At 47.4% G+C, this 26,761-nt stretch overlaps 1 protein-coding gene across 3 annotated transcripts in view; it reads left to right on the forward strand.

Moving 5' to 3' along the window:
• The window catches only part of ADCY2 (adenylate cyclase 2), a 409,143-nt gene that overhangs the window by 112,655 nt on the left and 269,727 nt on the right, over positions 1 to 26,761 (forward strand). For all 3 annotated transcript variants that reach the window (XR_009353703.1, XM_059173611.1, XM_059173610.1), the window contains exon 3: positions 2,845 to 3,006. Coding sequence is in view for 2 of the 3 variants with exons in the window: in XM_059173611.1 (XP_059029594.1) it covers positions 2,845 to 3,006 (162 nt within the window). In the remaining variant the exon portion in view is untranslated. The remainder of the gene's footprint in view (positions 1 to 2,844; positions 3,007 to 26,761) is intronic.

Consider the following 26,761-nt stretch of genomic DNA (forward strand, 5'->3'; position numbering starts at 1 on the left):
GCTTGCTCAAAGAATCCAGTATTGGAGCCAAGACATGGGGCACTTTCTGTGGTTGTCTTGGCAGGAGGGAAGATGCTTGCTGTCTTTCCGTGTCATTCTTGTAGAAGTGGTTCGTGGGCACTTGTGTCTTCTGTTAGGCCTTCAGCTTTGTGAAATTTCCATCAAGGGAGAGAAATATTGCCAACTCGTTACTGAGAACATGTGAAGAATTAAACCCATGGATTCCTGTTTGGGCTTTGACACTGACTACTTGGGAACTTTGGCCAAGTTCCCCATTTCTCTGGGTCAGCGATAGCACTTTTAGAGAACAGGAGGCAGTGAACAGCCCCCTCTTAGAGCTCTTGTCAAGACTAGATGAGATCACGCATCCGAGAGCGGGGAAAGGGCATGTATACAGAGGGCCCCCATAAATGTATGTCCTAGTTCTTACCAGTTTTTAAATCTGATTTAGGGGTCTAAGAACTCATTCTGTATATTCTCTTCTTGGGAAGATGGGGGGAGAGGACCTCCCCCATCTGCCCATGTAGCTTGGCACCTGCCTCAGAAAACTTCCTCCCGAGAGCTGCCCAGTTTCTTTCCATCTATCTAGGTGTTTTGGCACAAAAACCGTCTAACATAATTTTTTCCCATCCCATCTATAGAATAGAAATAGAATGCTAAATAACAAGACTTGACTAAAAAACATCTTTATAATCTTTTTAAAGAGGTAAAATTTTTAAAAAATACATATTTACCAGAAAAATAGTGTGGGCATGGTGATCCTTTTGCCCGTGTGTTTTGACCTGAGGTCCCTCAGGACTAGGCTGAATTGGGAGGAGATGGGCATGAAATGGTTGGTCCATGCCCAGCCTAGGCTCCCCAGAGAGGATTCCTACACGCATTTCCCCACTCCTGGCGGGATTCTCTTCGGCTGTCATTCTGAGACCCCTGAACTTGCAGGATCTAAGAGAAGAGGATGTGGAGACCACACCCCATTGTCTTGCTAGAGTGGGGCTGGGTACCCTTTCTCTCAGGCAACATCAGCTGTGAAGCAATGGCTGAGCCACATGACCGTCCCTTTCCCGAGCTGTCAAGTGCCTGAGATCCAGGATCCTGCCTTCATCCTCGGCCTCCAGGGCCTCACTGATTCCTCCAAGAAGTTCCATACATGCTCCTCTGATGAGCAGAGGAGTCCCCTAGAGTAAAGGAAGAAGCATGTTTGGGAGATCCAAATTTCCTTTTAGGTCATGCCCCCTGATCTTTCATACGCTCTTTTGTCTGTGACGGTTGTGCGCATAGAGCTTGCACAGTGAAATGATGACTGTAACTTTTTCTTGTAATACATGGTGCGGACCCCCATGTCTATGCAAGAGGGGGAATGAGCGTGAGCCTGGTGTCCTTCCAGACCTCACACTCTTCAGATCCACCAGGAGCAGAGCCCATGTCCTCCTTGTGAACACATATCTTGGCTCACCACAGAACACCTGGCATGGTGTCTCCAAGTCCTTCCAGCTGTGCTAGGATTTGGGGTTCCTTGGGAAGCACGGATCACTCTACTGCGGGATGAGCTCTTCCCTTCACTTCTCTTCTTGAGTGAAGAGCCGTGCGGCAGAGCTCGCCCGATGCTGCTCTTCTATTCCCCTGACCTCGGCTCTTTTCCCACTTGGTTGATCACCTTTTCATCCTTCTCCATGTTCTTCCATCTCTGCTGCTTTTGTGATGAAAATGGCCTGTTTTATTACCTACTAAACCATTTTATTTTCCATTCCAAAACTTTCTCTGGGTTTTCATATTGATTTTTTTCTTTAATCGCAGTGATATTCAGGTAACATAAATTAGCCATTTTAAAGTACTGGGTGGCATTTAGTACATTCATGGTGGTGTGCTACCAACACTTGCATCTAGCTCCAGAAAACTTGTCATCACCCAAGAGGGAACTCTGGCCCTATCAGTAGTTAGTTCCCAGTTCCCCTTTATAGCCTCTGCCAACTTCCACTTTGCTTTCTGTCTCTGTAGATTTATTTATTCTCGAAAGCTCACAGAAATGCAACTTTGTGGTAGGGGGCCTTCTGCCCTAGCTGCATTCACTTAGCATAATGTTTCTGAGGTTCCTCTGGGTGAAAACATGTATCCGTATTTCCTTTCTCCAGCTGACGAGTACTCCCCTGCCTGCGTGTGCCCCAGGCTGCTAATCCCTTCCTCCACTGGTGGACATTCATGTTGTTAACACCTTTTACTTACTGTGAATACTGCTCTTAGGAACATGTGTGCACATGCATTGTTTGAGAACCTGATTTCATTTCATTAGGGCAGAGACTTGAGAAAGGAGTCGCTGGGTCATATAGTAATTGTGTGTTTCACTTTTTGAGAAACTGTCAAACTGTTCAGTTTCCTAACAGCTGAACCATCCCTAAGCTGTTTCATTTTGTTTGTTACATGCCCTCTGGGTCTCTACTTTCCCCAGCAACCCTGGACAGCCCCTGCCCATCTTCCACGGGTCTCTGGAAACACCTGGAGACAGAACTTAGGAATCCAGACGTGTGTGCTGCAGCGAGGAGACTAAATCTGGGGTGTTTAGGACCCTCCTTGCATCCAGATCCCGAAAGTGTACAGTTACCTAATGTCTGCCGTGGTTTGGGTCTCAAACCTGGAAATCCCCACATTTTGAAAAAGAACGATTTTTCTCCATCACCGTGTTAGTCCTTCCTTGTTATCCCTTGGGTTTAACATGTTGTCTTGTTTTATCGTCATCCTACTTTCTAAATGGGTATAGTTCACGGTGTCTGCTGCAGCCTTTAATGGGAAGGAGAGGGAAGCCCCGGGGAATGGGGACTCTCGGTGACTCTCGCTGTTCTTTTCCCATAGGTGTCATTCTTCCTCTTCATCATCTTCGTGGTGTACACCATGCTCCCCTTCAACATGCGAGATGCCATCATCGCCAGCGTGCTCACCTCCTCCTCCCACACCATCGTGCTGAGCGTCTGCCTCTCTGCGACCCCGGGGGCCAAGGAGCACCTGGTCTGGCAGGTGGGTGCGCCTCACCTCTGCCCGCCCTCACCACCCCACCCTGCGTGCCGGGGGGGCTGTGTGCTGGTTCAGGGTGCGACTGTCCGTACCTGGCAGGGGCTTTCGCTCTGCTTTCTGGTGTGGACTCTCGTGTTTCTCATGGGCAGCCGGCCACACCGCATGCATCCGCGGCCGCAACACTTAGCAATCAGCGTCAGTGAAAATGAGGAATGGTGCTTCCATTTTGCTGATTGCTGAGCCGGTGGTGTGATTGTGAGGCTTACAAGCTATTCTGACTATTTTAGCACTTTTATTTTTAGAGTGAAAATAACTTACACAATTAAATTCGTAAGTCTCCCCCCACTTCTCTCTACCTTCCTATGTGAAACCCCTTCTTTACAGAGGAGAAACGACTGCTCCATTTCCTAATTTTCTGGCAGGTCCATGGGCATGATAAAGGTCTTTAAAATGCCAAGACAGCGAATTTAGCTTTGCTAATAAATGGCATTTCAAAGAAGCCATTGTACTTAATTAGTCTAAGTCATTTAGAAAGCGATTTGATTTCCTGCTGTGGACACCCCTACCCTCATCTGCATGCGGGGGTCACTGGTTTGAAGTTATTCCCGAGTTCCTTTTTTCACCCGGAACAGGTATATTTAATTTTGCTCGATTAGACTCAGACATTGAAGAAACTCAGCGGCGGTGTAAAAACGCCACAGGCGCTGACAGAATTGGTGAACGAACAGCCCTGCCATTGGAAGGGGAATCTCAGACCTGGGTCAGGTGAGCCCGGGGTGTGGTCTGAGAACGCAGTTTGTGGTTCAGTTGAGGGAATGTCTTATTTGGAGTCTTGAAGTGGAACTGGAGGCTTATCCTTGGGTGTCTAACAATCCCCCTGAGTTGGAAAGCTTTCTAGGGATCCCTTTTCTCAACATTCCTCTCCTGGATCTCCTAAGACAGCTTTCAGGAAGCCCTGTGTTTGTGAGACACCCTTTGCTGGCTCCGCGGGATCCTGAGCGCCGTGCAGTGCGGGTCACGCACTTCTACGCGGAGCACCGTGGGGGGCACAGGGGTGGGCTCGGATGGGGAGGCCAGCCGCGTCATGTCATGAATTTCCCGTGGGCTTCCCTGCGGCCGAGCAGAGCAGCCTGTAGCCTCGGGGACTCAGAGGGAGACTGGTCAGGAACAAATCAAATGGAAGTCGGAGGGTGGTGGTTTCTGAAGAGAAGAAACAGTGCAGCTGTGCCTGGGGGCTGGTGGGGAACGTGTTCCTTCCTGCAAGAGCCCCGCATCGGCTTTGTCTGCAGGATGGTAGAGCTCCCCTTGAAGCTCATCCTTGAAGGCGGGGCCATTTCTCCTTTCTCTAGTAAATTCACTTTGCCACTCTCCTGGTGACGGGCCTGGGGCTGGGTCTGTATTTGCGGGAGGCAGGAGCGGGTGAGCTGCTCCGCCAGCTGGCGAAGATCGCAGGGGAAGCCCTCGCTCGCGGGTGCAGGGGCGCTCGAGCACATTTTCCGGGCTTGGACACCTTCCTGGTTTTAGGCTCTCCTGGAAGACATCTCTTGAACTTGTACTTGTCTCTTCTGCCCCTTCATGAATAACTAGTGTCTGCGGGGCAGGTGCAATAGAAAAAATATTCTGGGAAATGAGGATTAAGATACATGCCTGTGAGGATTAAATGGGGTTTAAAAAAAGTGGGGGGGGGGATAAGTGCTTTGTAAAGACCCTGGTTTTTTTCTAGGTCATTACATACTGTAGTGAGTTTTTTTTTTTTAAAGGCATTTTTAGTTTCTTCCATTAGTTAGAAAAAATTGGGAAAGAATGCAGTCTTAAATATTTAATTACTCAATTTTCAAAACACACAAAGGAAAATAATTCTTATCAGTGGCCAGCCAGAGATGGGATAATTCTGGAATGGCCGAAAGAAGACAAGTTTTTCATTCCAAATTATTTCATAGAAGAACAACACGAAAGGAGCAGAACAATGGAATGTCAGTGTTTCTTTGCTTCAGAAGTAATTTCACAGTGATTCTGAGATTCAGGAAAGGCAGGAGTTGCTGATAGATTTAAAATGGAAGGTCCAGTGGTAAATGTCAGAGTCATGAGGAAAAGCTCTCTAATACCGTGGTTAGGTGTAGGACATACAGCCTACAAGTAGCACTGGCTTATAATGTGAGAAGAACACTTCCTTGAGTTCTGTTTTGTTTTATTTCATTTTATTTTATAAAGAGAGAGAGAGGGATTGAGAGCCCGAGCGGGGGAGGAGGGGAAGAGGGAGAGAGAGAATCTTAAGCAGGCTTCATCCCAGGACGGAGCTAAGTACAGCCCTGAGATCATGACGGGAGCTGAAATGAAGAATCAGATGCTTAACAGACCGAACTACCCAGACCCCCACTGAGTTCTGTCTATGAACCTTGTGCCTAACTTAGAATACTGTAGACTAAGTGGTTGTATTTCTGCAGTATGATCGTTTAAAGCAAAGTCACAACAAATGAAAGACTGGTTTCCTGTGAAGAGGTTTTCCTGTGGGTGATGGCCGGTATTAGCCTGCCTTCCAAGCCATCCATGAAGGAATGCGTATTATTTAGCATGGATCCGTATTATTTCCTGAACATTGGCAATCCGTGCATAGCTTGTACTGTTTCTCTGTTGACCCAAACGCTGACATCACAGAACACCGTCTTCCCTTCCGTGTTGACTAACAGAGTCATGATTCTCAGAAAACTTATTTTCCCAGCATTGACTTGAAGTGGAATTCAGCCTCAGGCTGTGCTATATCACTGAACTGAGGAAATTTAGTTAAGACCTGAAAATCGTGAATGGTGATTTCTAATGCATTTAAACATAAAGTATAATTAATCCCTACCAGCTTTTTAAACTTGTACTTTGATAGACAATCACAGACCTACCAATAAGCTCCAAATCTAGTATGATTTTCTTTCCCTAATCTGTTGGAAGATGGGTTGCCAATCCGATGTCCCCTCACCCTTTAATGCTCCAGGCTGCATTTCCTACACACCGTTCTACCTAACCGTAATGCAGCGGACAAAACTGGGAAATCCACATCACTTTGCTCTGCCATTCAGACTCTTCCAGGTTTCCCAATAACGTCCTTTACAGAAAAGAACCCGGATCAGAATCCTGCAATGTCGCAGCGGGTTCTCAAGCCTCTTGGGTCTCCTTCAGTCTGGAGCGACTCCTTAAACTTCCCTTGGCTTTCAAGGTCTTAACGCTCTTGAAGGTTACAGACGTTATTTTGTCAGATGTCCTCCAGTCTGAGTCTGACATTTCCTCACAAATAGATTCGGGCTGTGCCTCTCCGGCAGGAGTCGCGGAAGTGACGCTGTTCCCGTCGTGTCCTGTCAGGGCCGCATTATTTATGCTGGTATCAGTGTGACGTGCTGTCTGCCAGACTTTCCCACTTGGGGATTTCTCTTTGTTACTAGGAAATAGTTTGTGGAGAGGTACTTTGATACCAGGCAATATCCCATTTTATTTACTTGCTGGTATCTCCACCGTCTGTCTGTTCCATACAGTGGCTTATCAGCCGTGGCCGTCCCTGTTTCTTTTGATGCCTGTGTGGGCTCCGACTTGTTCTGTGGATACTCCTTCAGGCTGGGCTCTCTACCTTTTGTGATGTGTCCCCCTCACTCTTGGAACACTTCCTTGCTCTCTGACACAACAAGATGTTCCAGGTTCATCTCCTGCTTTCCCTGTCCTGGCCCTGAAGTCCATCATCTCTCCAGGGAGCCTTGGGTCTCTTTCATGAAGAATGGCACTTCGGAGCAAGATCTGGGCTTCAGGTATTTCCATTCCCACTGGGGTGTCAGTACTCCAAGCAAGGAGTGCACGCGTCTACACCTACATCTACTGTTATCTGTCATTCCATATTAAATACCATGACCTCACACTGCTGTTTCTAACCCACTGTGGATTCCATGCCAGTTTTCTCCTTTTCCACTGTGACTCTTTGGCTAATACATGATCCTTAATGTATTAACTTACTGGATCAATCCCAGTATGATCCAGTCTCCTCTCTCAGTTCCCACCCCTACTGCCACACAGGTGTCTTCTCACTTAGCCCAAATTCCCTTCCGCTCACACATGCCCCCTTCCCTGGTTCAGACTCTGACGCTCCATCCGTGTGAGGTCCCCTCCCCGAGCTGGGGCTCTGTCCCCTATGTTCTCCCCATGGCAGACCCTCCTGGGACCCAACCCGGCTTTATCACTGTGGGTGAGTTTAGCTTCCCTGGTCCCCTGTAGGTGCAGGTGTCTCTCGCTCTGCCCGACGGCTGAGGACTGAGTTATTCAGGAGAGAAGGACGGGTGTCTGGGTGGGTCAGGCGGTTGGGGTCTGACGCTTTGGTTCAGTCATGATCTCAGGGTGGTAACATCAAGCCCTGTTCAGGCTTCATGCTGCATGGAGCGTCTGCTTAAGCTTCTCTCGGCCCCTCGCCCTCTGCCCCTCCCCCGCTGCTCACGCACTTGCAGTCTCTCTCCCCCCACCCACGGAGATTAAATATCGGGGCGTCTGGCTGGCTCAGTTGGTTAAGCAACTGCCTTCGGCTCAGGTCACAGTCCTGGAGTCCTGGGATCAAATCCCACCTCGGGCTGCATGCGGAGTGGGGAGTCTGCTTCTTCCTCTGACCCTCTCCCTTCTCACGCTCTCTCTCTCTCTCGTTCTCTCTCAAATAAATAAATAAAATCTTAAAAAAAAAAAAAGAAATTAAATAAGTAACTAAATAAAATGAAAATGTTCCATTCGGGAGAGAAGGAAAAGGACAAGAAGCGCAGGAGGAGAGGCCGGGGCGAGGCAGTGGGCGCGAAGGAGCAGGTTTTGAGCCGCGTTTACTGGTCGGGGAGGAAGACATCCTTCTGAGCGGCTTGCTGTGATCTCTTGTCCTAGTCCCTCAGCGTATCTTATAACGCCTTCATCGTTGTTTTCTCTTTTTTTTCCCTCGTTTTATTTTTTTTTTTCATTTATTTTCAGCGTAACAGTATTCACTGTTTTTGCACCACACCCAGTGCTCCATGCAATCCGTGCTCTCTCTAATACCCACCACCTGGTTCCCCCAACCTCCCACCCCCCGCCCCTCCAAAACCCTCAGGTTGTTTTTCAGAGTCCACAGTCTCTCGTGGTTCACCTCCCCCTTCCAATCTCCCTCAACTCCCTTCTCCTCATCTTTGTTTTCTTAACTGGGTTAAAAGGACAGTTTTTCTGGAATCTGGGATAATCCTTAAATACCAGGAAACTTAAAGAAGAGCCATTTTATGTGTTCTGTGTAAGAAGAATGTATTTTTATTTTTTAAAGATTTATTTACTCTAGAGAGAACAGAGGGGCAGAGGGAGAGGGAGAAGATCTCAAGAAGACTTGTTGCTAAGCGAGGAGCCCAACACAGGGCTACATCTCACAGCCCTGCGATCGTGACCTGAGCAGAAATTTAGAGTTGGATGCTGAACCGACTGAGCCACCCAGTCACCTGCCTGAGAAGAATGTACCCTTATTGACCAATCCTGAATTTCGTGTGAGCACCGAAAGTCCTTAGCAATTCGTGGTTAACTAGAAAATAAGAAGTTTCCTCGCATCAGTAGGCTAGCATGCATGTGACTCTGAGAGCAGCAAGGAGTCCTTTTTGTTTATGGCTGTGTCGAGGCAGAGGGAGACTGAGGTTAGGGAAAGAGCCTGAAACCGCCCCACTTGTGCTGTGGTGTTGCCTCCTGCCTGAGCCCGGGGTGAGGGTGACACTCCGTTCTGACCCACGACTGGAGGCTGAGCAGGAACCTCGCCTCCCAGATGAGGGCAGCTGGTCCATTGCTCAGGAGACGTGGTCCAGCGTGCAAGCTGTACGTCCTAGATGCACCTGTGGTCTGCTCGCTGTTTACCTGCCAGCCCCCCTGCCAGCAGGGTGCTGAACCACCCTCAAGGAGTTGGCAGATGGCCCTGCTTATATATCACGATTATGTTGTCTACTTGAAGCTTACTTACTTTCCTTGTATTTTCATTTCCCTGGTTCTCATACCACATTCTGACTTTTCATGTCCTGTCTCTTATTTTCCCATAAAACAAGGAGGACCTTGAATGTGGACTGACGGACACAAGCCAGTTACATGGGAATCCATATTCATCAAAGGAGATAAGCTAAGGAGCGCTTATGGATTTTCTAGCGGGGTTACTCATATTTCTGATAAAGGTTACAGAATTCTTTTATGCAGTGGATACTTTGGTATATTTATGATACAATTTGAAAAACAATTTTAGTTTGGACCTAAAGTGGAAAACAAAACCTGTCATCTATGGCAAGAGTGTAATCAGTATTCATGCCGCTTTGTTACGTAACCAGTTCCTCTTCAGCATAATTCAGGAGCTGTATATTAGAATCTGGAATTAAATTGCATTTAGGATCTAATCTGAGAAGCTCAAAAGGAAAACAGCAGGTTACCAGCTGCCCAGGCTCCTGCTCTGGGGGAGACTAACAGTGGAGAATTCGGATCTCCCTCGCTACCGTTCTGTCTCTGGAGAAGTGGAGGATGTTAATATTTTCCACAAAAGGGAAGAAAGGAGACTGTATCACTCTTCATTTCGTGCGCATCTAGCTATCCATTGAGTAGATCCATATCTCGTTGTAGCAAGCTATGGCTTATGGGTCCTACAGGCACTGTGATTTGGAAGGAGTCAGGGTAAGCAAGGAAAGGAGGTAAAAATAGGAAAGTGTCTGACGGGACGGAATCCTGAAGCGAATATAAAGCACCCTGCATTCTTCTCTCCTTGTTCCCTCCTTGTCCTTCCGCCAGCCCCACAGAAACCCCTGCCTCTCCTTTAAGTGGCAGGAGCTTCACACCATCATCCCACCAGAGAGAGTCTGGTGGAACGGGTGGACGACAACACCACAATTCACACTTTCCTGCAGGCCATCCTATCACTTTAGAAACACTCTGGCACTTTCTAGAATGAAACTGCAAGAATGCTCAACAGAGAACTTCCTGTTAAAATTAATCAGTGTACTGTGATGGTGGAATGAGACCTAGGTTTGTTTTTCAACATTAGGCTGTTTTGAGGAGGGTCTAGAAGGAAAAGAGGTAAAGGGAACCCCTATTATACCATGAGTTTTGTCTTGGATATTTGATTACAAGAGCAGAAAAACAGAAGGATTTCTTGAAAAAGGAACAAATGCTGGTCCCCCTCCCCCACCGCCTTTAGCTATCTGTATCCTCTCCTGGGTTCCGTCATCGGAGCTCTGTGCACTCTGTTCATTCAAAGCATTGGATTCATATCAAATATGATACATCACAGATCAGCATACAGGTTGATTGAGTAGCACACTCATTGGTTGTTATCTTGGTGGGTGGTTTTCCTCATGTGTTTTCCAACCCAGGCAACCGTGTTCCACTGTATACAAAGATTGGAGGCTCTGTGCATTCCAAATGTTTACTGTTGAAGATAATTTGTGAAAGGTACTGATTGTAATTATTTATTAATCCATTGGTAATTGCTCTTTAAAACCCCTAGAAGACAATAAAAAAATCAGCACCCTTAGCGTAAGTCACACAGGACTCCTTTTATTTGCAGGATGAATGGTGGATCTGCTGACTTACATGAACTTGAGAGGAAAATATATCTACAGCTTGACTTGAGCAAGAATTTCATCATGGTTCTAAGGGATCTCTTTAAAAAGTAGACAGAATCCCAATGATTTGGTGGAGTGGCGAGAGGATGTACACATAGTCACTGGGAGACGGGGCTGGAGATGTTTGTAGTTCTTTGTTAGGGCAGCAAACATGATGAAATGAGTAATAAGTGAAAAGGAGTTACCTGGGCCAGGTGCATGGCTAGTGGTCAGAACGGTCAGGTAGTACTAATAACGATGGCTTGGTGATACACCTACAGCCTTTTGAGTATGTTTGTGGAGTGCATTAGACTGGGCAGGCTGGGAACAGAGAGAGGAGACATGCTGTCTGTTTTTACGACAGTAGTCACAGATGCCGTCTCGAAGAATAACATGCATTGATTTTTGCCTCTCCTCGGAGATGGTGGGATCTTGCTCACCAGACACTGGGTTCATCATTTTTTATTCTTCTTTTGATCCTTTTCAAGCAGCTCACGAGTGTTTTGACATGGCATATGTGCAGGGTGGTGGACAGAGCAAGAGCTTTGGCCTCAGATGGACTCAGAATTCTATTGTTCCCGCTTCATAGCTGTGTGTGGTGAACATGGAGGTTCACCAGAGACCCCTCAAGAAAAAGACTTGCTGTCCGCTTCCTGGGAGCATTGTGGGCAACCCTGATTTTCAGTCCTTAGACTCTTTAAGGCTGTCTCAGCTGCACAGAGCTGCCAGCTCAAGGTTATGTCTTTTCAAGGGTGGCCTCCATCCATGACTGTTTGAGGTGGGCACATGGACTCTATCCAGTCTGGACCACCACAGGGCATTGCTGGTGGCCACGTCTACTCTGGAGTTGCTGTGGGTTTCTCTTAATGTTGTCAGGCCTGCATCACAGTTCAGTTTCTGCCTCTGCTTAGTTTCCAGATTTCTTCCTTCCCTGCAGCCATTGATCCAAATGCCACTCCCTAGTAAACACTGAGCTCTGTCTCAGAATGTGCTCCAGGCCAGCCTGCAACACTGCATGAACTTGGGCTGATACTTCAGTTTACTGTTTTCTCTATTGTAAAATGGCAGCAGTAACAAGGACTTCCCTGGACAGTTGCTGGCCGTGGTGCTGATTTAGTGAACTAGCATGTCTGGAGAGCCCGTCATCAAGCAGGGCTGGTACTTAACCCGTCAATAAATGGTAGACAAGAACAGCCTCATGATGTATTTTACTAAGTTTAAATGACTTTTACAAAAACTAAGAGTGATGGGACATAAAAATATTTTGGGAAATGTGTCAATAAGCAAAGTCCCAAATGGCCTGTGGAGTTGAGTCAGGCAAGAGTTGGATTGTACATGAGAAAACCCGTCAGAACACAGATCTGGCCTGGTTGACCATCCCATCCTGTGCCCACTCAGACTTAAGGCAGTGAGCGTCATCTTGCTCCAGCAGCTCTAGTTCAAGAGGAACTAGAAGCCCCTCCACTAACGAGTGGAGTTTGAAGTTTTGCTAATGCTGGAAGATCTCAGCTCCTGTAGGTTAATGGAATACCTGGTTTTGGAAACCACTGAAGCAGAGTTCATCGCTTGTCAAGAGTGAGAGGGAGAAGTACAAGAGGAGGCATTTATAGGGTCACTTTGAACAGGACATCTTGGACGTCTGTGCCATCGTTTCTCTGGAATGTCTTGTTCTCTGGAGAAGCCTGCACTTGTTCCCCAGGCAACCCTGGGGATTGCACTTTGTCCCACTCAGACCAGCCGTGGGGTATAAGGTGGTATAGGGTGGATCTGGCCATCCTGTGTGTCTGTGGTCAGAGGAACATGTACTCATACAGCTCTGCATCTTCGTTTCCCTTGTGCCCCCTCCAGCTGAGATACTATATTGGTTTCCCAGGGAAGCTGTAACAAATTACCACCAACTTGGGTGCTAAAAACAACAGCATTTTCTAAACTATGAAATGTATTCTCTCACAGAAGTCAAAACCAAGGCTTTGGCAGAGTTGGTTCCCTCTAGAGGCTCTGAGGAAGAATGCGTTCATGCCTTTCTCTAGCTTCTGGCTGTTGCTAGCCTTTCTAGGCATGGTGTGGGGCTTCGAAATTCCATTCTGTGTGTCTGTCTTCAGATGGCCTTCTTCCCTTTTTGTCTCTGCTTCTCCTCCCCTTATGTCTCTTACAGAGACACTGGTCATTGTCTTTAGAGCCCTACTGAATCCAGGATGAGCTCACACAACATTCTTAGAGTGATTACATCTGCTAAGACCCTTATTTCAAAAGTCATATTCTGAGGTTCCCAGTGGGGGAGATTTGGGGGCTTCTGTCCAGCCCACTAGAGATACCAGCATCCACAACTAGACTGCAGCTCCACTCCACTCCTGCACAGACTGGTGCAGACCTTCCCTGTAGGTAGTCTCCGAGCCAGTGGCCATGGGGTTCCCCTTCTCTTGCCTCCTCAGATACAACTAAGCTCTGTGGTGCACGGCATAGCAAGATACCTCATTGGAAGCTATTCTTGGTAACATATATGAAAGCAAAGCAAAACTAGGAGAATTTAGAGTGAGGAAATATCAGGAAATTCCACCCTTGTTTAAACAAAGCTATCATCCACTGTCCCATTTAAAAATAGGTGATATGGTCACATTTTTTAAAAAAATAGAAGGAAAGGTTTCAAAAGGTTTTCAGTGAATACACTTCTTCCAACAACTTGTGAATTCTTTCATTACTTATAGTGACTTTTCATTTGATCTTGTTACGTTTTCCAGATATATAATCACATCATTTTCAAGTGAATTTCCAATTTTTGAGGTTTAATTTATTTTCCAATTGCTTTGTCTAGTACCTCCAGAAAAAAATGAACATTAAAATGGTGGTAAGAGACACAGTTACCTGTGTTTTGTTTGTTTGCTTTTTATCTAGTAGGATTGATGTTTTTGTCTTTTAAGTAGTATGTTGGCATTTGGGTTAAGTAAGTTTTACAATTTGAAGGAAGTAACCATCTGTTCCTACTAGAGAGGTCTTATTTTCTCCTTTTCCATTTTGTTTTTCTTTAAGGAATGGATCTTGAATGTATTAAAAGATAGTTTTGTCACTGTTGGACAGGATTGTATGATTTCTCCCATTGTATAATATTGAACATTCTTGACTTTTTTGGATTAACTCAGTAGGTCATATTATTTATCTATCCAATGCTTATTTCCTTTGGCCAATAACTTATGAAAGATTTTACATTTATTTTGACTGTAATAAGAGCAAATGGACAGCGCTTGCCTTGGGCTAGGGATGGTTCTGTGTGCTCTACTCATGTATCAGTGCATTTCGTCTCAAAGGTTCCTATAGATAACACTAGATTAGATCAGATGCTGTTCCTTTTCTTTCCTATGAAAATTCTTCTGTTTAGATTTACTTTCTCTTCTATAGTTTGTTTCTGTCAAATATATTTTCTTATAAATACAGTCTCTTTCACACAAGCTTTCAGTGATTTTCATAGTGTTGAGTAATCTCTGGTCATGGTTTCAATTACTTCTGTATCTGTGTTTGCTTCTCCTTCTCCCTGGTTACTTTCTTATTGTTGAGATTTTCCCTTTCTCTGTTAATTCCAGATTCATCTCTCTAATATTTTGTTTATTTTGTTTTTATTTCTACAAGGAATGTAATGTGGATATATTTATTATTTTTATTAATTTGGGGTGTTTTTTTAGTTCAGTTTTTTTCTTTGTTGATTTCTTCCAGTTTTCTTTTTAAACTTCTAATTTCTTATGTTAGATCCTTGAGCCATTTTTTTCTCTTTTTTCTTTTTTTTTTAAATTTTATTTATTTTATTTATCAGAAAGACAGCGAATGAGCAAGAGAGCACTAGAAGGGGGAGCGGCAGGCAGAGGAGGAGGCAGGCTCCCTGCTGAGCAGAGAGCCCGATGCGGGGCTCCATTCCAAGACTCTGAGAACATTACCTGAGCCGAAGGCTAACTAAGTCCCCCAGGTGCCCCTGTCTTGTTCCTTTATATTTTATACAAGTATGGACCAGCTATAAATTTTCCTCTAAAATCTGCTTTAGCTCTATGCCTTATATCTTTATATGTACCTATCATCATAATTTTCTAGATATTTTGCAGATTCAGTCTATTTTTCAACATAGAGAAACTTTATTGCCCCCCCAAACTGAATCCCTAGGGATGGAGGATTTTTCTTTTCTGTTTTTATTAGTAATTTTAGGTTTGGTTTGGTTTGGGGTTTTGTTTGTTAGTTTGTTTTTGCATTAAGATCAGACAATTTTCTATGTTATTTCTACATTGTGGATTGTCTTGAAGCCATCGTTCGGTAGTCTATGGCCAGCCTGAAGTTTTATTATTTTCCTTTACAACAGAATTGATCGTTCTACCTGGATGCTCACTGGACCCCCCCCTTTTTTTTTAAGTCTAGCAAGTTTACTGTGATTTGAAGTTTTATTGATATTTTTGGCTTCAGTCTCCATTTTCCAGAATCCTTTTAATCTGAACACTGTTACTGTGAATGCTAATTGTTCTTGGGGTGCCTGGCTGGCTCAGTCAGTAGAGCATGCATCTCTCATTCTTGGGGTTGTAGGTTTGAGCCCCAAATTGGGTGTAGAGATGACTTAAAAATAAAATCTTAAAGAAATGAGTGCTGATTGCTCTCAGCGTCAACACAAGAGCACACTGAGCACAGGTGGAGGTGGGTCACTGCACTATGTGACACCCCAGAGAACACACTTGCTGTAGCCTCTGGAGATGCCAACTGACAGAACCCCCACACCTCGAAGCAGGGGAGCTTCCCACAGTGTGTCCAGTGAGATCATCCCTTCTGGAGACTAACCTCCTGAACATACTGAATGCAGGAGGCTCCCACTGACATTCCTACAATTGCAAACCAGGGACTTGGCCTTCACACATTATGGTGGGTCCCTCACCCTGGATAGGTACCTCTCTACTTCCTTTCTGACGTCTGCATGCTCCTCCATGAGGGCCCTCTTATGGTGTCTCCTTGGCTTCCTACCGCTGAGCCCTGTATGCTTTTACGTAGCCCTCATACCTGCTTGGAGTTTGGAGGTTCTATTGATTTTCTAATTTTGTTGAAAATATAAATTACATGTATATTTCCCATGCTCTTTGGTGTTATGAATAGTTTCTAGGAAAAGATGAAATGTTATCTTTGTGGGTCAAAATGGAAGTATTTAGTTTTTAACTTTTTTTTTAAGATTTTATTTATTTATTTTACAGAGATCACATGTAGGCAGAGAGGCAGGCAGAGAGAGAGAGAGAGGAGGAAGCAGGCTCCCTGCTGAGCAGAGAGCCCAATGTGGGGCTCGATCCCAGGACCCTGGGATCATGACCCAAGCCAAAGGAAGAGGCTTTAACCCACTGAGCCACCTGGGTGCCCCAGTTTTTAACCTTTTCTTTGGTTTCTTCAAAATGTCACCTTCTGTGTCATGTCTGAGCCTGAAACACTAGATCAGGATGGTAACCAAAGACGGGAAGGGGAAGAAAAGAATAGAGACTAACTAAAGTTTATTACCATATGGAATATATTTCTAAGATTCCTAGCCACAAGTTGTATCAGTCAGCTTAGGCTGCTATAACAAAACACCACAGACGGAGTGGTTTAAACAACAGATATTGATTCTCTCACAGTTCTGGAGGTTGGGAGTCTGAGATCAGGGTGTCAGTATGTTTGGGCTCTAGAAAGAGCCACCTTTCTGCTGTGTTCTCGCGTGGGAGGGAGGGAAGGTGCAGGGCGAACGGGAGAGGAGACAGGATGAGAACAAGTGTCTGTGCTCTCGCATCTCTTCTTATAAGGACACTAAAATTGAAGCAGATCAGGGCTCCACCCTTATAATGTCATTAACTTGAATTCCTTCCTTTACTCCAAACACAGTCATTTCCACGTATGGATTTGAGGGGGCTACCGTGCAGTCCAGCAGCTACCTTGCCTGGTTTACTAGGTTTGCAGGTCTGAGTCTCAGCACAGTGTGAAGGACTCAGCTGCAAGTCTTAAGCTCTAGCCCCTGAGCACTCCTGTTCTCTGTTTCTCTTTTTAAATTGCTCTGCCAGGAGGCAGGCAGACCGATGCAGAACAGAGGGACAGTCCATGTGGCAAAGCGGTCCCTGTCCTGGGCCACAGTGTGACCAGTGGGCATCCCTGGCCTGAGGCAGGGGCTGTGACTGTGGGAGGCTCCTCCCTGATTCCCGTGCCCCCTAAGAACCCCACGCTTTGCTCTCGCTCCCTCCCCCAAGAACCATCGTGCTGCGCTTCAGTAGGCTGATTTGTCTGTGTCTCCTTCTGTTGCACGTTGCTGGGGTTTTTGAGATGAGCTTCTGATGTTGGTGGCAAGAACTAAAGCTTTTCAATATGTTTATCTGTCCCGGCACCAAGGGTACATGGCGTTAACTGGATGTGTGCGTGAGAAAGCATGAGAGGGACGGAATGAATGGGCGTGAACACGCATACCCACATGTGGAGGCGCCGCCTGCCTCTCGGTGCCTTTGATATCACCAAGTGAGGAGAATAACAGGTGGTTCCTCCTTGTTGCACCGTCTGCAGTCACGATGCTGAATGTGACGTCGGTGCATTGGTGGCATCCATTCGAGGGAAGCAGGGGGAGTGACCGCAGCCCCAATAGCCTCCACCCTCTGCACTTCCGTTCTCAAGATCGGTCAGATCTTCACATGGAGTTCGAATTCCTTCCTAAGCTCTTCCCACCTACAGTGTTATAGAAGAATCAGAAGAAAGATACAAAGATGGCTGAAGAACTGGAAACCGAATATAGAAAGAGAGGTTCAAGGACATGAAATGACTTGGGGTGGACAGAAAAAGGAGACAAAATTCACGGGCTCCAGTGATGATAAAATGATACATAGAAGAGTCCCGCAGCCCATGTGAGCTTAGTCTCTGCATCTAGCGATCATCTTATTTTGGATGTTTAGGCAGAGGAGGTCACCAAATTCCTTTCCTATTCATACAGAAATGGAGACATTTTCAAAAGTCCTGAAGACACAGAGATGAGCTGCCTTACACATGGCTCAGAAGGTTTTGTCCACGAAGAACCTAGTGCTGCTCTGGGTTATGCTTCGACGTAAACCTCTGGCTTAAGACGATGAACAGGTCGAAGACGGCTGTCCTTGATGGAGTGCATAGCGGCCTCTCTGCAGCAGAGCTGGGCTCCCCTTTGGAAGGCCTTCCTGGCTTTCCCTGCCGAAGAGAACCCAGAATCGGGCAGTTCTACTCATCAGGAACTGCAAGTCCCCGACGCAGGGAAACACATTTCCACTCTCAGCCTCATCACTTCCGGGCACACCTGGCGGTTGTGGAACGGAGATTATGGATGGATGTGGACGAGTCCCAGCAGAAGCCTCCCCTGGGGAGTGGGGTGCGGCCTCCTCCTGCCGGCCCGCACAAGCCCTGCAGAGTTGGTTCAGCAGTAACTGGTGCAGTTGATTACCCTTCGACTTACCTCCCTTGAAGAACCTTCTCAGACGGCCCTAGGGCCCGGGACATCGAGGCAGGAACCCTGCAGTGCCTCCTTGCTGGTCATTGCCTGGCGTTCTCAGTTCTTTATGTTGCACAGCCTGCTGTGTGTCGAGCCTTTCGGGATACTTCCCTCAACCGGAGTTAGCCTTTACCAACCCATCTAACAGTCTGGCGGCCTTTTGAGGAATTTGGTCAGGTTTTTATTAGAAGGAAGGTTTCATGCTGATCTAAATATTTTAGAGCAAGAACTGTCACTTCTAAATAAAACTTTTAAAAGCAAACATATCGGGCACCTGAGTGTCTCACTGGTTAAGCATCTGCCTTCAGCTCAGGTCATGATCCCAGAGTCCTGGGATCAAGCCTTGCATCAGACTCCCTCCCTGGCGGGGAGCCTGCTTCTCCCTCTGCACACTCCCCCCGCCCCAGGTCATGCTTGCACATGAGCACTCTCTCTTCTCTCTCTCTCCAAAATAAATAAAATCTTTAAAATAAATAAATAAAAGTAAGCATAAGAAGTCCATGGTTCCTTCATTTCCTTCCCTTAACTCTGTCTCTTACAGAATTTAAGGAATCTTGTGGGTTTCTATAAAAAGGCTAGGTTTCTTTTTTTTTTTTTTTAACATTTTATTTATTTGACAGAGAGAAATCACAACTAGGCAGAGAGGCAGGCAGAGAGAGAGTTGAGGAAGCAGGCTCCCTGCCAAGCAGGAAGCCCGATGCGGGGCTCGATCCCAGGACTCTGGGATCATGACCTGAGCCTAAGGCAGAGGCCTAACCCACTGAGCCACCCAGGTACCCCAAGGCTAGGTTTCTGTCTTGGGGGTAGAGTACATTCTTGCCTCAAACTTTATAGATTATTTCAAGCTTACCTTTTGGACCACTTAAGTTTCTCATTTCTTACTTAGCATGTTTTAAAATCTAATATTTCTAATGTCCACAGACTCAAAGATATTTCCATTTTATCGCAGGCCTCTTGGCCTGTGCACGATGTACGGTCCATTTTGACGATCTCTGGCTCCAGATCCCCGGAATTACTTCTCTGAAATAGAAGTTCACTCGTTGCCTCCACTTCGGCCGCCACGGCCAGTTCGAATGAAGCATCCCCCAAACTCAGCTCCTTCTTGTTCTGCAACCTTGCGAATGGCTCCGCCATCGGCTGGCTTCCCGGCCTGTAGGTTGGGACCCGTCTTGCCCCCCTCCTCTCGCCCTGCTAGAGACCAGCTTCTGTTCATTGTCCTTCCTTCAAGGCCTAGTCTCCTTCCCGCCCTTCACCCTGCTGCCCCGGCTGGGGTCGGATGGACGCATTCCTTGCTGCTTGGGGAGCTGCAGGAATACCAGGCCTGGCTCGAGGCCGGATGCTCGGCTCTCCCAGGGACATCCTGAAGCTCAGGTCTGCCTTCATCATCCTTTATTCCCTGCGGAACGAGTCACCCAGCTGTCTTGGGGCGGCACGGGAGGCCCCTACGATGTGCCCCTTATCCACACCCTTCCCTCCGGGGACTCTGAGCTCAGCAGATGCTGAACCACAAGCCGGCGCCTGACTCTGCTTTGCCTCTGTCGTGTCCTCCCTGTGGAGCTTCCCACCATTGTCACCTGGACACTGCTTGCGAGCCAGCCTAGGTGTCTCGCCCTCTGGCACGTGAACCTGCCCCAGGAGCCCACGTGCGAGCTCTGGGAGTGGAGCCGCAGTGCTCTTCTCCCCTGGAGCCCGCCACTCTCCCCGGCTCCTGCGCTGCCTGGGCGCCCCTCGTAGAAACGGCCTTGTCTTTGCTCTCTGGGCCACGGCGGGCGCACAGGTGCTCTCTGCGTGTGTGAGGTACGGGTCTGTCTACCCCGGTGAACCTCGTGCCGTGGCTCTCGGAAAGCCTATGGGGGTGCTGCAGGAGCAAAGACAGAAGTTAAATACTTCGGTGAAATATTTTCTGCCGAATCCCCCAGAACTAAAAGGCATGCTTTCCCTTGTCAAAGTCACTGTGATGTGTCATGGAAAGAGCTTTAATTTTCGAGTCACAAAGACTGGAGCTCAAATCCCCGTTGTGCATGAATTGGTTGTAGGAATTTGAGTGAGTGATTTCACTTCTCCCACCATCTGTGGACTTATCTGTAAAAGAGGGCCAGTGGCAGAAGTGGACAGAGGATTAGGGCTCGGGCGTCCGTAATTCCTAGCTGAGCGCTTGGCCCACATCAAGTGTCCAGTAAATGGCAGCCACTCAAGAGCTTGTGGCTTTCTGGGGTTTTTCTTTCTGTAACATATTTTTTGTTGTTGTTGTTATTTTTCAGTAACATGCACATAACTTTTAAACTTAGGAGAGAGCATCCTGAGGCATGTAAAACGGGTGAAAACACTGCACATCCAGTGAAGTATGCCGTCAAGATTTCTTGGAGCAGCAAGTGGGCGAGTCGTGTGACCCTTAAGGGAAACCGCGTCATATCGCATCAGGCAGATCAACAGTTAAATGTGTACAACTGTGGAGACTCATGATGGGGCGTGGGAGGGGCACGTAGGAAGTAGTTCTCAAAACCCATTTCTTTAACGGTAATAATAACTTTAATTGTATTATTTTTGCAGATCACGTTACAGTTTTAATAAATATGTTCTCATAAATTTAGATAGCTTACCAAATTAATGTCAGTTGCACGTTCATGAATCTATCTAGAGACCTACTTTGAGTAACTGCTACATTCCAGTCCTTTCTAAGGGCGACCAAAAAGACTCGCCTTACAATGGTAGTAACAAAGACTTCAAGCACTGTAGTGTCTGCTGGGGAACTTTCAGGAACACAGAACGCGTAACAGTTTACAAAGGGAGATGATTGTTCCCTCTGCAGTCGAGTTAGTCCAGCGCTGTCCACAGCCAGACTCTGCAGCGAGAAGGCGGGCGGGCTTGCGAATGATAGCACAGCTCGCTGGTCACTCAAGTGTGAGATTGCCAGTGGGGCTTACGGGGGAGTCCGTGAGCCAGGAAGAAAGACTTGGCTGTGATCTTGAACAGGGGTTCACGGTCTTTTGCTGGGAAAAACCACAGAGGAAATATTTTTGGATTTTTCGGCCATCTGGTCTCTGAGGCAAGTGCTCAGCTCTGCTCGCCGTAGCGCACGAACTCCTGTGAGCAACACACAAGCACATGCATGTGTCTGGCCAGGTGCCAATAAAACTTTATTGGCAGAATCAGACATTGGCCGGACTGGACCTACTGGCCTGTCCTACAATAACAACTAGAAATCTTGTCTTTCATCTAATAACTTACACCCCACAATAGCCTTTAAAATTCTTTAAATGAAATATAACTTCTCTCTGAAATTTAGGCAACTTCCAAAGCACTCATTTTCTTCTAGAAATAGATCTCCATCTTATTCGGGGGGCCTCAGACAATGGCTCCCTGTGTCACATCCCTGGTGAATGTGAGGTTGGTTTGTATTTAATTGGTCTCAATGCCTCCACTCTGGCCATAGGACTCAGGGTTCCTCCCCTTCCCACCTCCGGTTTCTCTTGTGCCCTGAGCGTGTCTTGATGTCTTTGCTGGATTTTAATTAAGCGGATGCTTCGGATTTCCCGTAACACAGTCACATTTGTCAACACCGTGGAACTGGCTGGGAGGTTGAGGCACACGTGCCATCCATTCTTCAGCCCGGGGGTGGGGGTACTGCCTAACAATTCCCCAAAGAGCAAATGAAGGAGCAGAATGAAAAATTCCCAGGATATGCTGGTCAGCACTTCGCACTACTTGTGCCACGGCTGGGTCTGTTTTAAAAAGACAGACAGCGTCGGTGCGATAAGCCCGAACACTTTACTAAAAGATGGTTGATTCCTAACCTGCCTCCTGTGCTCCCAGGGCAGCTTCTCCTTCTGTGTGGTCCACATGGAGGGAGGGATGAAGGGAGATGGGAGCCTTCTCAGGAGAAAAGGCCCTTAAGGATGCTCAGCCCATCCACTGGTGTCCAGTGGCGTCCATTCAGCGCTCTGGCTTCTCCGTCGTTGCTGAGAAGCCTCTCACCCCGCCAGGGCTGCCTTATGCCCATGGGTGCATGTTTGTAGTCCGCTCTCGGGACGGGAGTGCACGATACTGTACCAGAGCACACAGTACTGTACTGGTGTGCGCGACACCGTACCGGTGTGCAGGATACCGTACCGGAGCGCACGACACCATTGCATCACCCGCGGCCGCTTGATCCTTTCCATTTGCTGCTATTCTCATTTCTCTCCCGTGAACCAACCAGCAAGTGCTTCTCAGCAATTTCAGCTTCTGCCCAGCCCACTCCCCTGGGGTCTTCATAAACCATTGGGATATTTTGTTTCAAACTCTCTGAAAATGTAGCCTACAGGGTTTTCATGGTCGGCCCAAAGCTGGCAGCTAAAAATAAAATTTTAGCTGACTGGCAGCATGAAAAGTGCCCAGATCAGCAGATGGTGCGAAATGCAGTTGTAAAATGAAAATATATTCAGGAAAATACAAAACGCTTCCCATGTATTAAAGGTCTGGTGGGAACACATGCTCTTGGAAGGCGCAGGGGAGTGTGAGTTTGGGGCATTCTGGAAGCAGAGGGTGTCTGTCTCTGAGAGGCACTGGAGGTCCTGCCCCCGTCTTCAGGGCAGGAGAGAGAACTGTGGCCTGTGGCCAGGACGACGGCGCCCCCTGGGGGGCGTCCCCGACGGAGCAGGGAGAGCCACCACACCCAGGGACCCCCGTGTCCCTGTGCCAGGAAGTCTTCAGACACCCTTTGCAGGGTCATCCCGCTCTCCCTGCCCCATGTTTTAAATCAGAGGCTTGCTTGGGGCCGAGATGGTGCTGAGAGCAGCCGCCGGAGCAAGGTCGGAGACGTGAGTCTGCAGCAGATAGCGAGCGGGACGGAAGTAGCATGAAAGCCACATCCGCAGCAAAGGGAGCGGCAGGATGTGACAGAGTCTCCTGAAGAAGAAGCCTGTTTAGGGATTTTAGTTGGCTTCAGATTGCTGGGTGAGTGTGTCCCAAGAGCAGAATTATCCTGTCTCCAGGAAGACGGTGTGATGCAGAGCCACATAAAACAAAAGGAAGTGATGGAGTTCACAGTGACCCCTTTGTCTGTATCTTTTATGATGACATGCATTTCCAGAAAACAGGTTGATCATGGCTAATGCATGAGCATTTACTCATGAATTGACATTGAGTTAACTAACGTCTCTTTCCCCAGGCATATTCCGTACCTCTGGCTACAGTGGAGAGACCCCTGAGGCCGGGAGAGGTGGCGGGTGTTTCGGGTTGTTCAGCCTGTGACAGCGGGTGTAGGACTCAGGTCCGGGCAGCCTGACTGCAGAGCCCACACCCCTAACCACAGTGGGAGGCCATGGGTACACTCCCTCCCTCTCACGGTGGCCATTCATTCAATGCGAGACAGAGGTTTCCCAGAGTCACATAATAAAAGTCAAATTTAGATGATTTTCTTGACTTTAATGGCAGACTGAGAAGGAATTAAACTTTTGGCACAGGGTCAGTAGCGAGATGTGCTGGATTATAATTTAAAGCCAAGTTGGGGGAGACTTACAGCAAGAATGGGGTTTCCAAAGTCGCTGGTGGAACCATTCCCACTGCTGGTGATCGGTTACGGGTGTGAAGCAGGAATATCGGTCCAGAGTCACCTTTCCTGGGAAGGCAGTAAAAAAATAGGACAGGAGCAAGAACAAAGGAGGGGGCACGACCGAGGAAGCTGGGGACATGGGCTCTGGGCCAGCTCACCGTGAGCCAGGAGCCCTGTGACCCTGCTGCCGTCCCCGTGTGAATGCCCTCATCTGTCAAATGAGGGGTTTGGAGAGAATGATCTCGAGGTCTTTCCCTTCTCTGTCCCTTCGTGACAAAGTGCAGAGCACCGCTGTAAAAACTGCTGTGGGAAACACTGAAAGGGAAAAGGATCATGGCCCGTGGAGAGGTGAAAGTTTCCGGAAACGGAATGGTAGCGTGGGGTACTCGGGATGGAGAGGTGCCGGGCAAATTCAGTTGGAAGTATGGACCGTGTGGCCCCAACCGACCAGACGTGGACTCCCGTTGTGCTTCCAGATGCAGGCAAAATCACTCGCGAGTTCTCTCTCTTCTTGTTTTCGGCATTTGCTTTTTAATGAAAAGGGATAAAACAGCTCAAGAAGAACTATAATCCGTTTACCTGCGTGACCCTTGGAAAATCTGGAAAACTTTATGTGAAGCGAGTGTGGTGAGAGAAAGCAAAGAAGCAGGGCACAAGAAGCCGACACAGGGCTCCCAGGGCCCCGTCCCAGGGGCCACCGCGTGGACCTCTCCATGAGGCTGTCCTGAGGTTTTCGTCCAGTGGCCGTTGCCAGACTGTAGGCTTCATGGCCACATGCCATTTCACAGTTTACTGGTTTAGATCTTAACTGATTCAGTTATGTAAGTGGGAAGCAGAAATAACATAATTCTTTAAAATGCAGATTCCACACAAAACAAATACGGCATAAATCCCTCAGCTGTCCTAAGATCGTTTCCCCAAGATTGCCAACTTGCTTATCTTTGCAAAGAACCAGATTTCATGTTTCTTGGTTTTTCTCTATCATTTTCCTCATTTTAATTTCATTAATTTCTCTTCTAATTTTATCTCTTTGCCTCTGCTTGCTTTAGGTTCAATTTGCTCTTTTTTCTCTACTTTCCCAAAGGAAAGCTTATGTTACTAATATTAGATCTATTTTTCTAAAACATGCAAATTCAATGCAACCAGTTTCCCTCTAAACGCTGCTTTGGTTGCATCTCACAAATTTTGACGATGGGTTTTTCATCTTCCTTTTGTTCAGGGTATTTTAAAATTTCCTTTGAGATTTCTTCTTGGACTGAAAGATTATCTCTAAGTATATTGTTTAATTTCCAAATATTTGGAGGATCTTCTGGCTATTTTCCTGCTACTGGTTTCTGGTTTAATTCTTTTGTGGCCTGGGAACACACATTGTATGATTTCCACTCTTCCACATTTGTTAAGGTTAGTTTTAGGTCCAGAATGTGTGATCCATTGTGGTGAATTTTCCATGCATTTTTGAGAAGAATGTACTCTGATATTGTGAGGTGGAGTGCCGTTTCGGGGTCGGGTTGATGGATCGTGCCGTGCAGGTCCTTTAAACCCTTATGTCCGTTCTGCCTGCTTCATTTCTTAGCTCCTGAGAGAGGGACACGAAGTTTGACTATATTCATGGATTTGTCTGTTCTTTCAGTTCTGTCAGTTTTTATCTTATGTATTTTGACTCTCTGTTGTGAGGAGCATACACATTTAGGATTATTATGCGTTCTTGGAGAACTGACCTTTTTCCATTATGTAATGCCAGTCTTGATCTTTGATAATTTTCCTGTTCTGAAGTCTGCTTTACCAAAATTAATATGGTTATGACAGCCATTTTGGGGTCTTAATAGGTGTTTGAGTCCGCTTTCTCCATGGAGATAGAACTAGTAGTGAATATATTTATTTATATTGTGTTTATCCCAACACAGTTACCGATGGCCCTACACACACTCAGAGGTTTCAGGAGCTCTTCTTGTATTAGCTGCTTCTTCTCCCAGAACCATCTGAAAGTCCACTTGTGATTCAGAGACAGAGAAACAAGTCTCTCCATTAGACCTGAGAGCAAGTGACTGCTGGTGCTTCACTCACGCTTTCCCGTGCCCTGGCAGTGTGGGTCCCTTCCCTGTGACAAGGAGCAGCCCCCAACACTCGTGTTTGCTGTTACAGGAAGGTCCTACAGAACCAGCAGGGACTAGCTATGGTGAGCAGGCAGCACTGGTTTCCTATGGCTGCTGTAAGAATTACCACAGCGTTTGTGGCTTAGGACAACACAGATTTGTTCTTATAGTGCTGGAGGTCAAAAGTAAGAAATTGGTCTCACTGGGCGTTAGATCAAGGGGTGGGCAGGGCGGATCCTTGGAAGGGTCTGTAGGAGACTCCATCTCCTGCTTTTCGTGTTCCTGTCATTCCAGCCTTTTCCTTCCAAATGTGCGTGTTCAATCACCTCTCTGATCTCCCCTTTCCACCTTGCACAATGCCCCATTTAGTGGACCCACCCAGGCCATCCAGGATGACTTCCCATGCCCAGATCAGTAACTGAATCAACCTGCCAAGCCCCTCTACCCTGTGGGCTTGTATTTGTGGGTTCAGATGTCTTGGGCGGGGCCCCACCCCGCCCACCACGGAGGCTGTCCCTTCTCCAGTATCACCTGCTACACCACTGCTCTGCTCTGGAAGGAGGGGTAAGTAGGGTGAGGGCAGAGAGTCCGGGAGCATCCAGGGACGCCCCTCCACGTGAAGACAAGAGAAGGGCTCATCACACAGAAATGAAAAAGAAATGACATCCAGGTGAATCCCAGGTGCCTTGAGCTGGGACGGATTCCCACAGAGAGAGACACGCGATCCCTGAGCATCTGATGCGCCGTATCACAGGGACTGGCTGCTGGAGGTGCCCCCGGCTCCGGGGTCTGCTGGCTCCAGCTGGGTTCAGACCACCCCAGCACTGGCGGAAGTTTGGGTGACATGGGAAAGGGAAGCCAATCATACTTCTTCCCTTCCTGGTGACCTCAACGTTGCTTCTCCCCCATGGTACCAGCCTCTGGTGGTCGGGCCCAGTGTGGTTCTGCACAGTAACCTGGGGCTCTGCTACCTTCACCTCCGTCCCTTTCTCTCCAGCCTGGGGACAGGGCCAGGGGTCGGGGGCTTCCTCTGGGTCACCTTACCTTTGCTTCTCTACCTTGGCCTCAGTTT

Source organism: Mustela lutreola, chromosome 5 (assembly GCF_030435805.1).
Source record: "Mustela lutreola isolate mMusLut2 chromosome 5, mMusLut2.pri, whole genome shotgun sequence".
NCBI classification, from domain to species: domain Eukaryota; kingdom Metazoa; phylum Chordata; class Mammalia; order Carnivora; family Mustelidae; genus Mustela; species Mustela lutreola.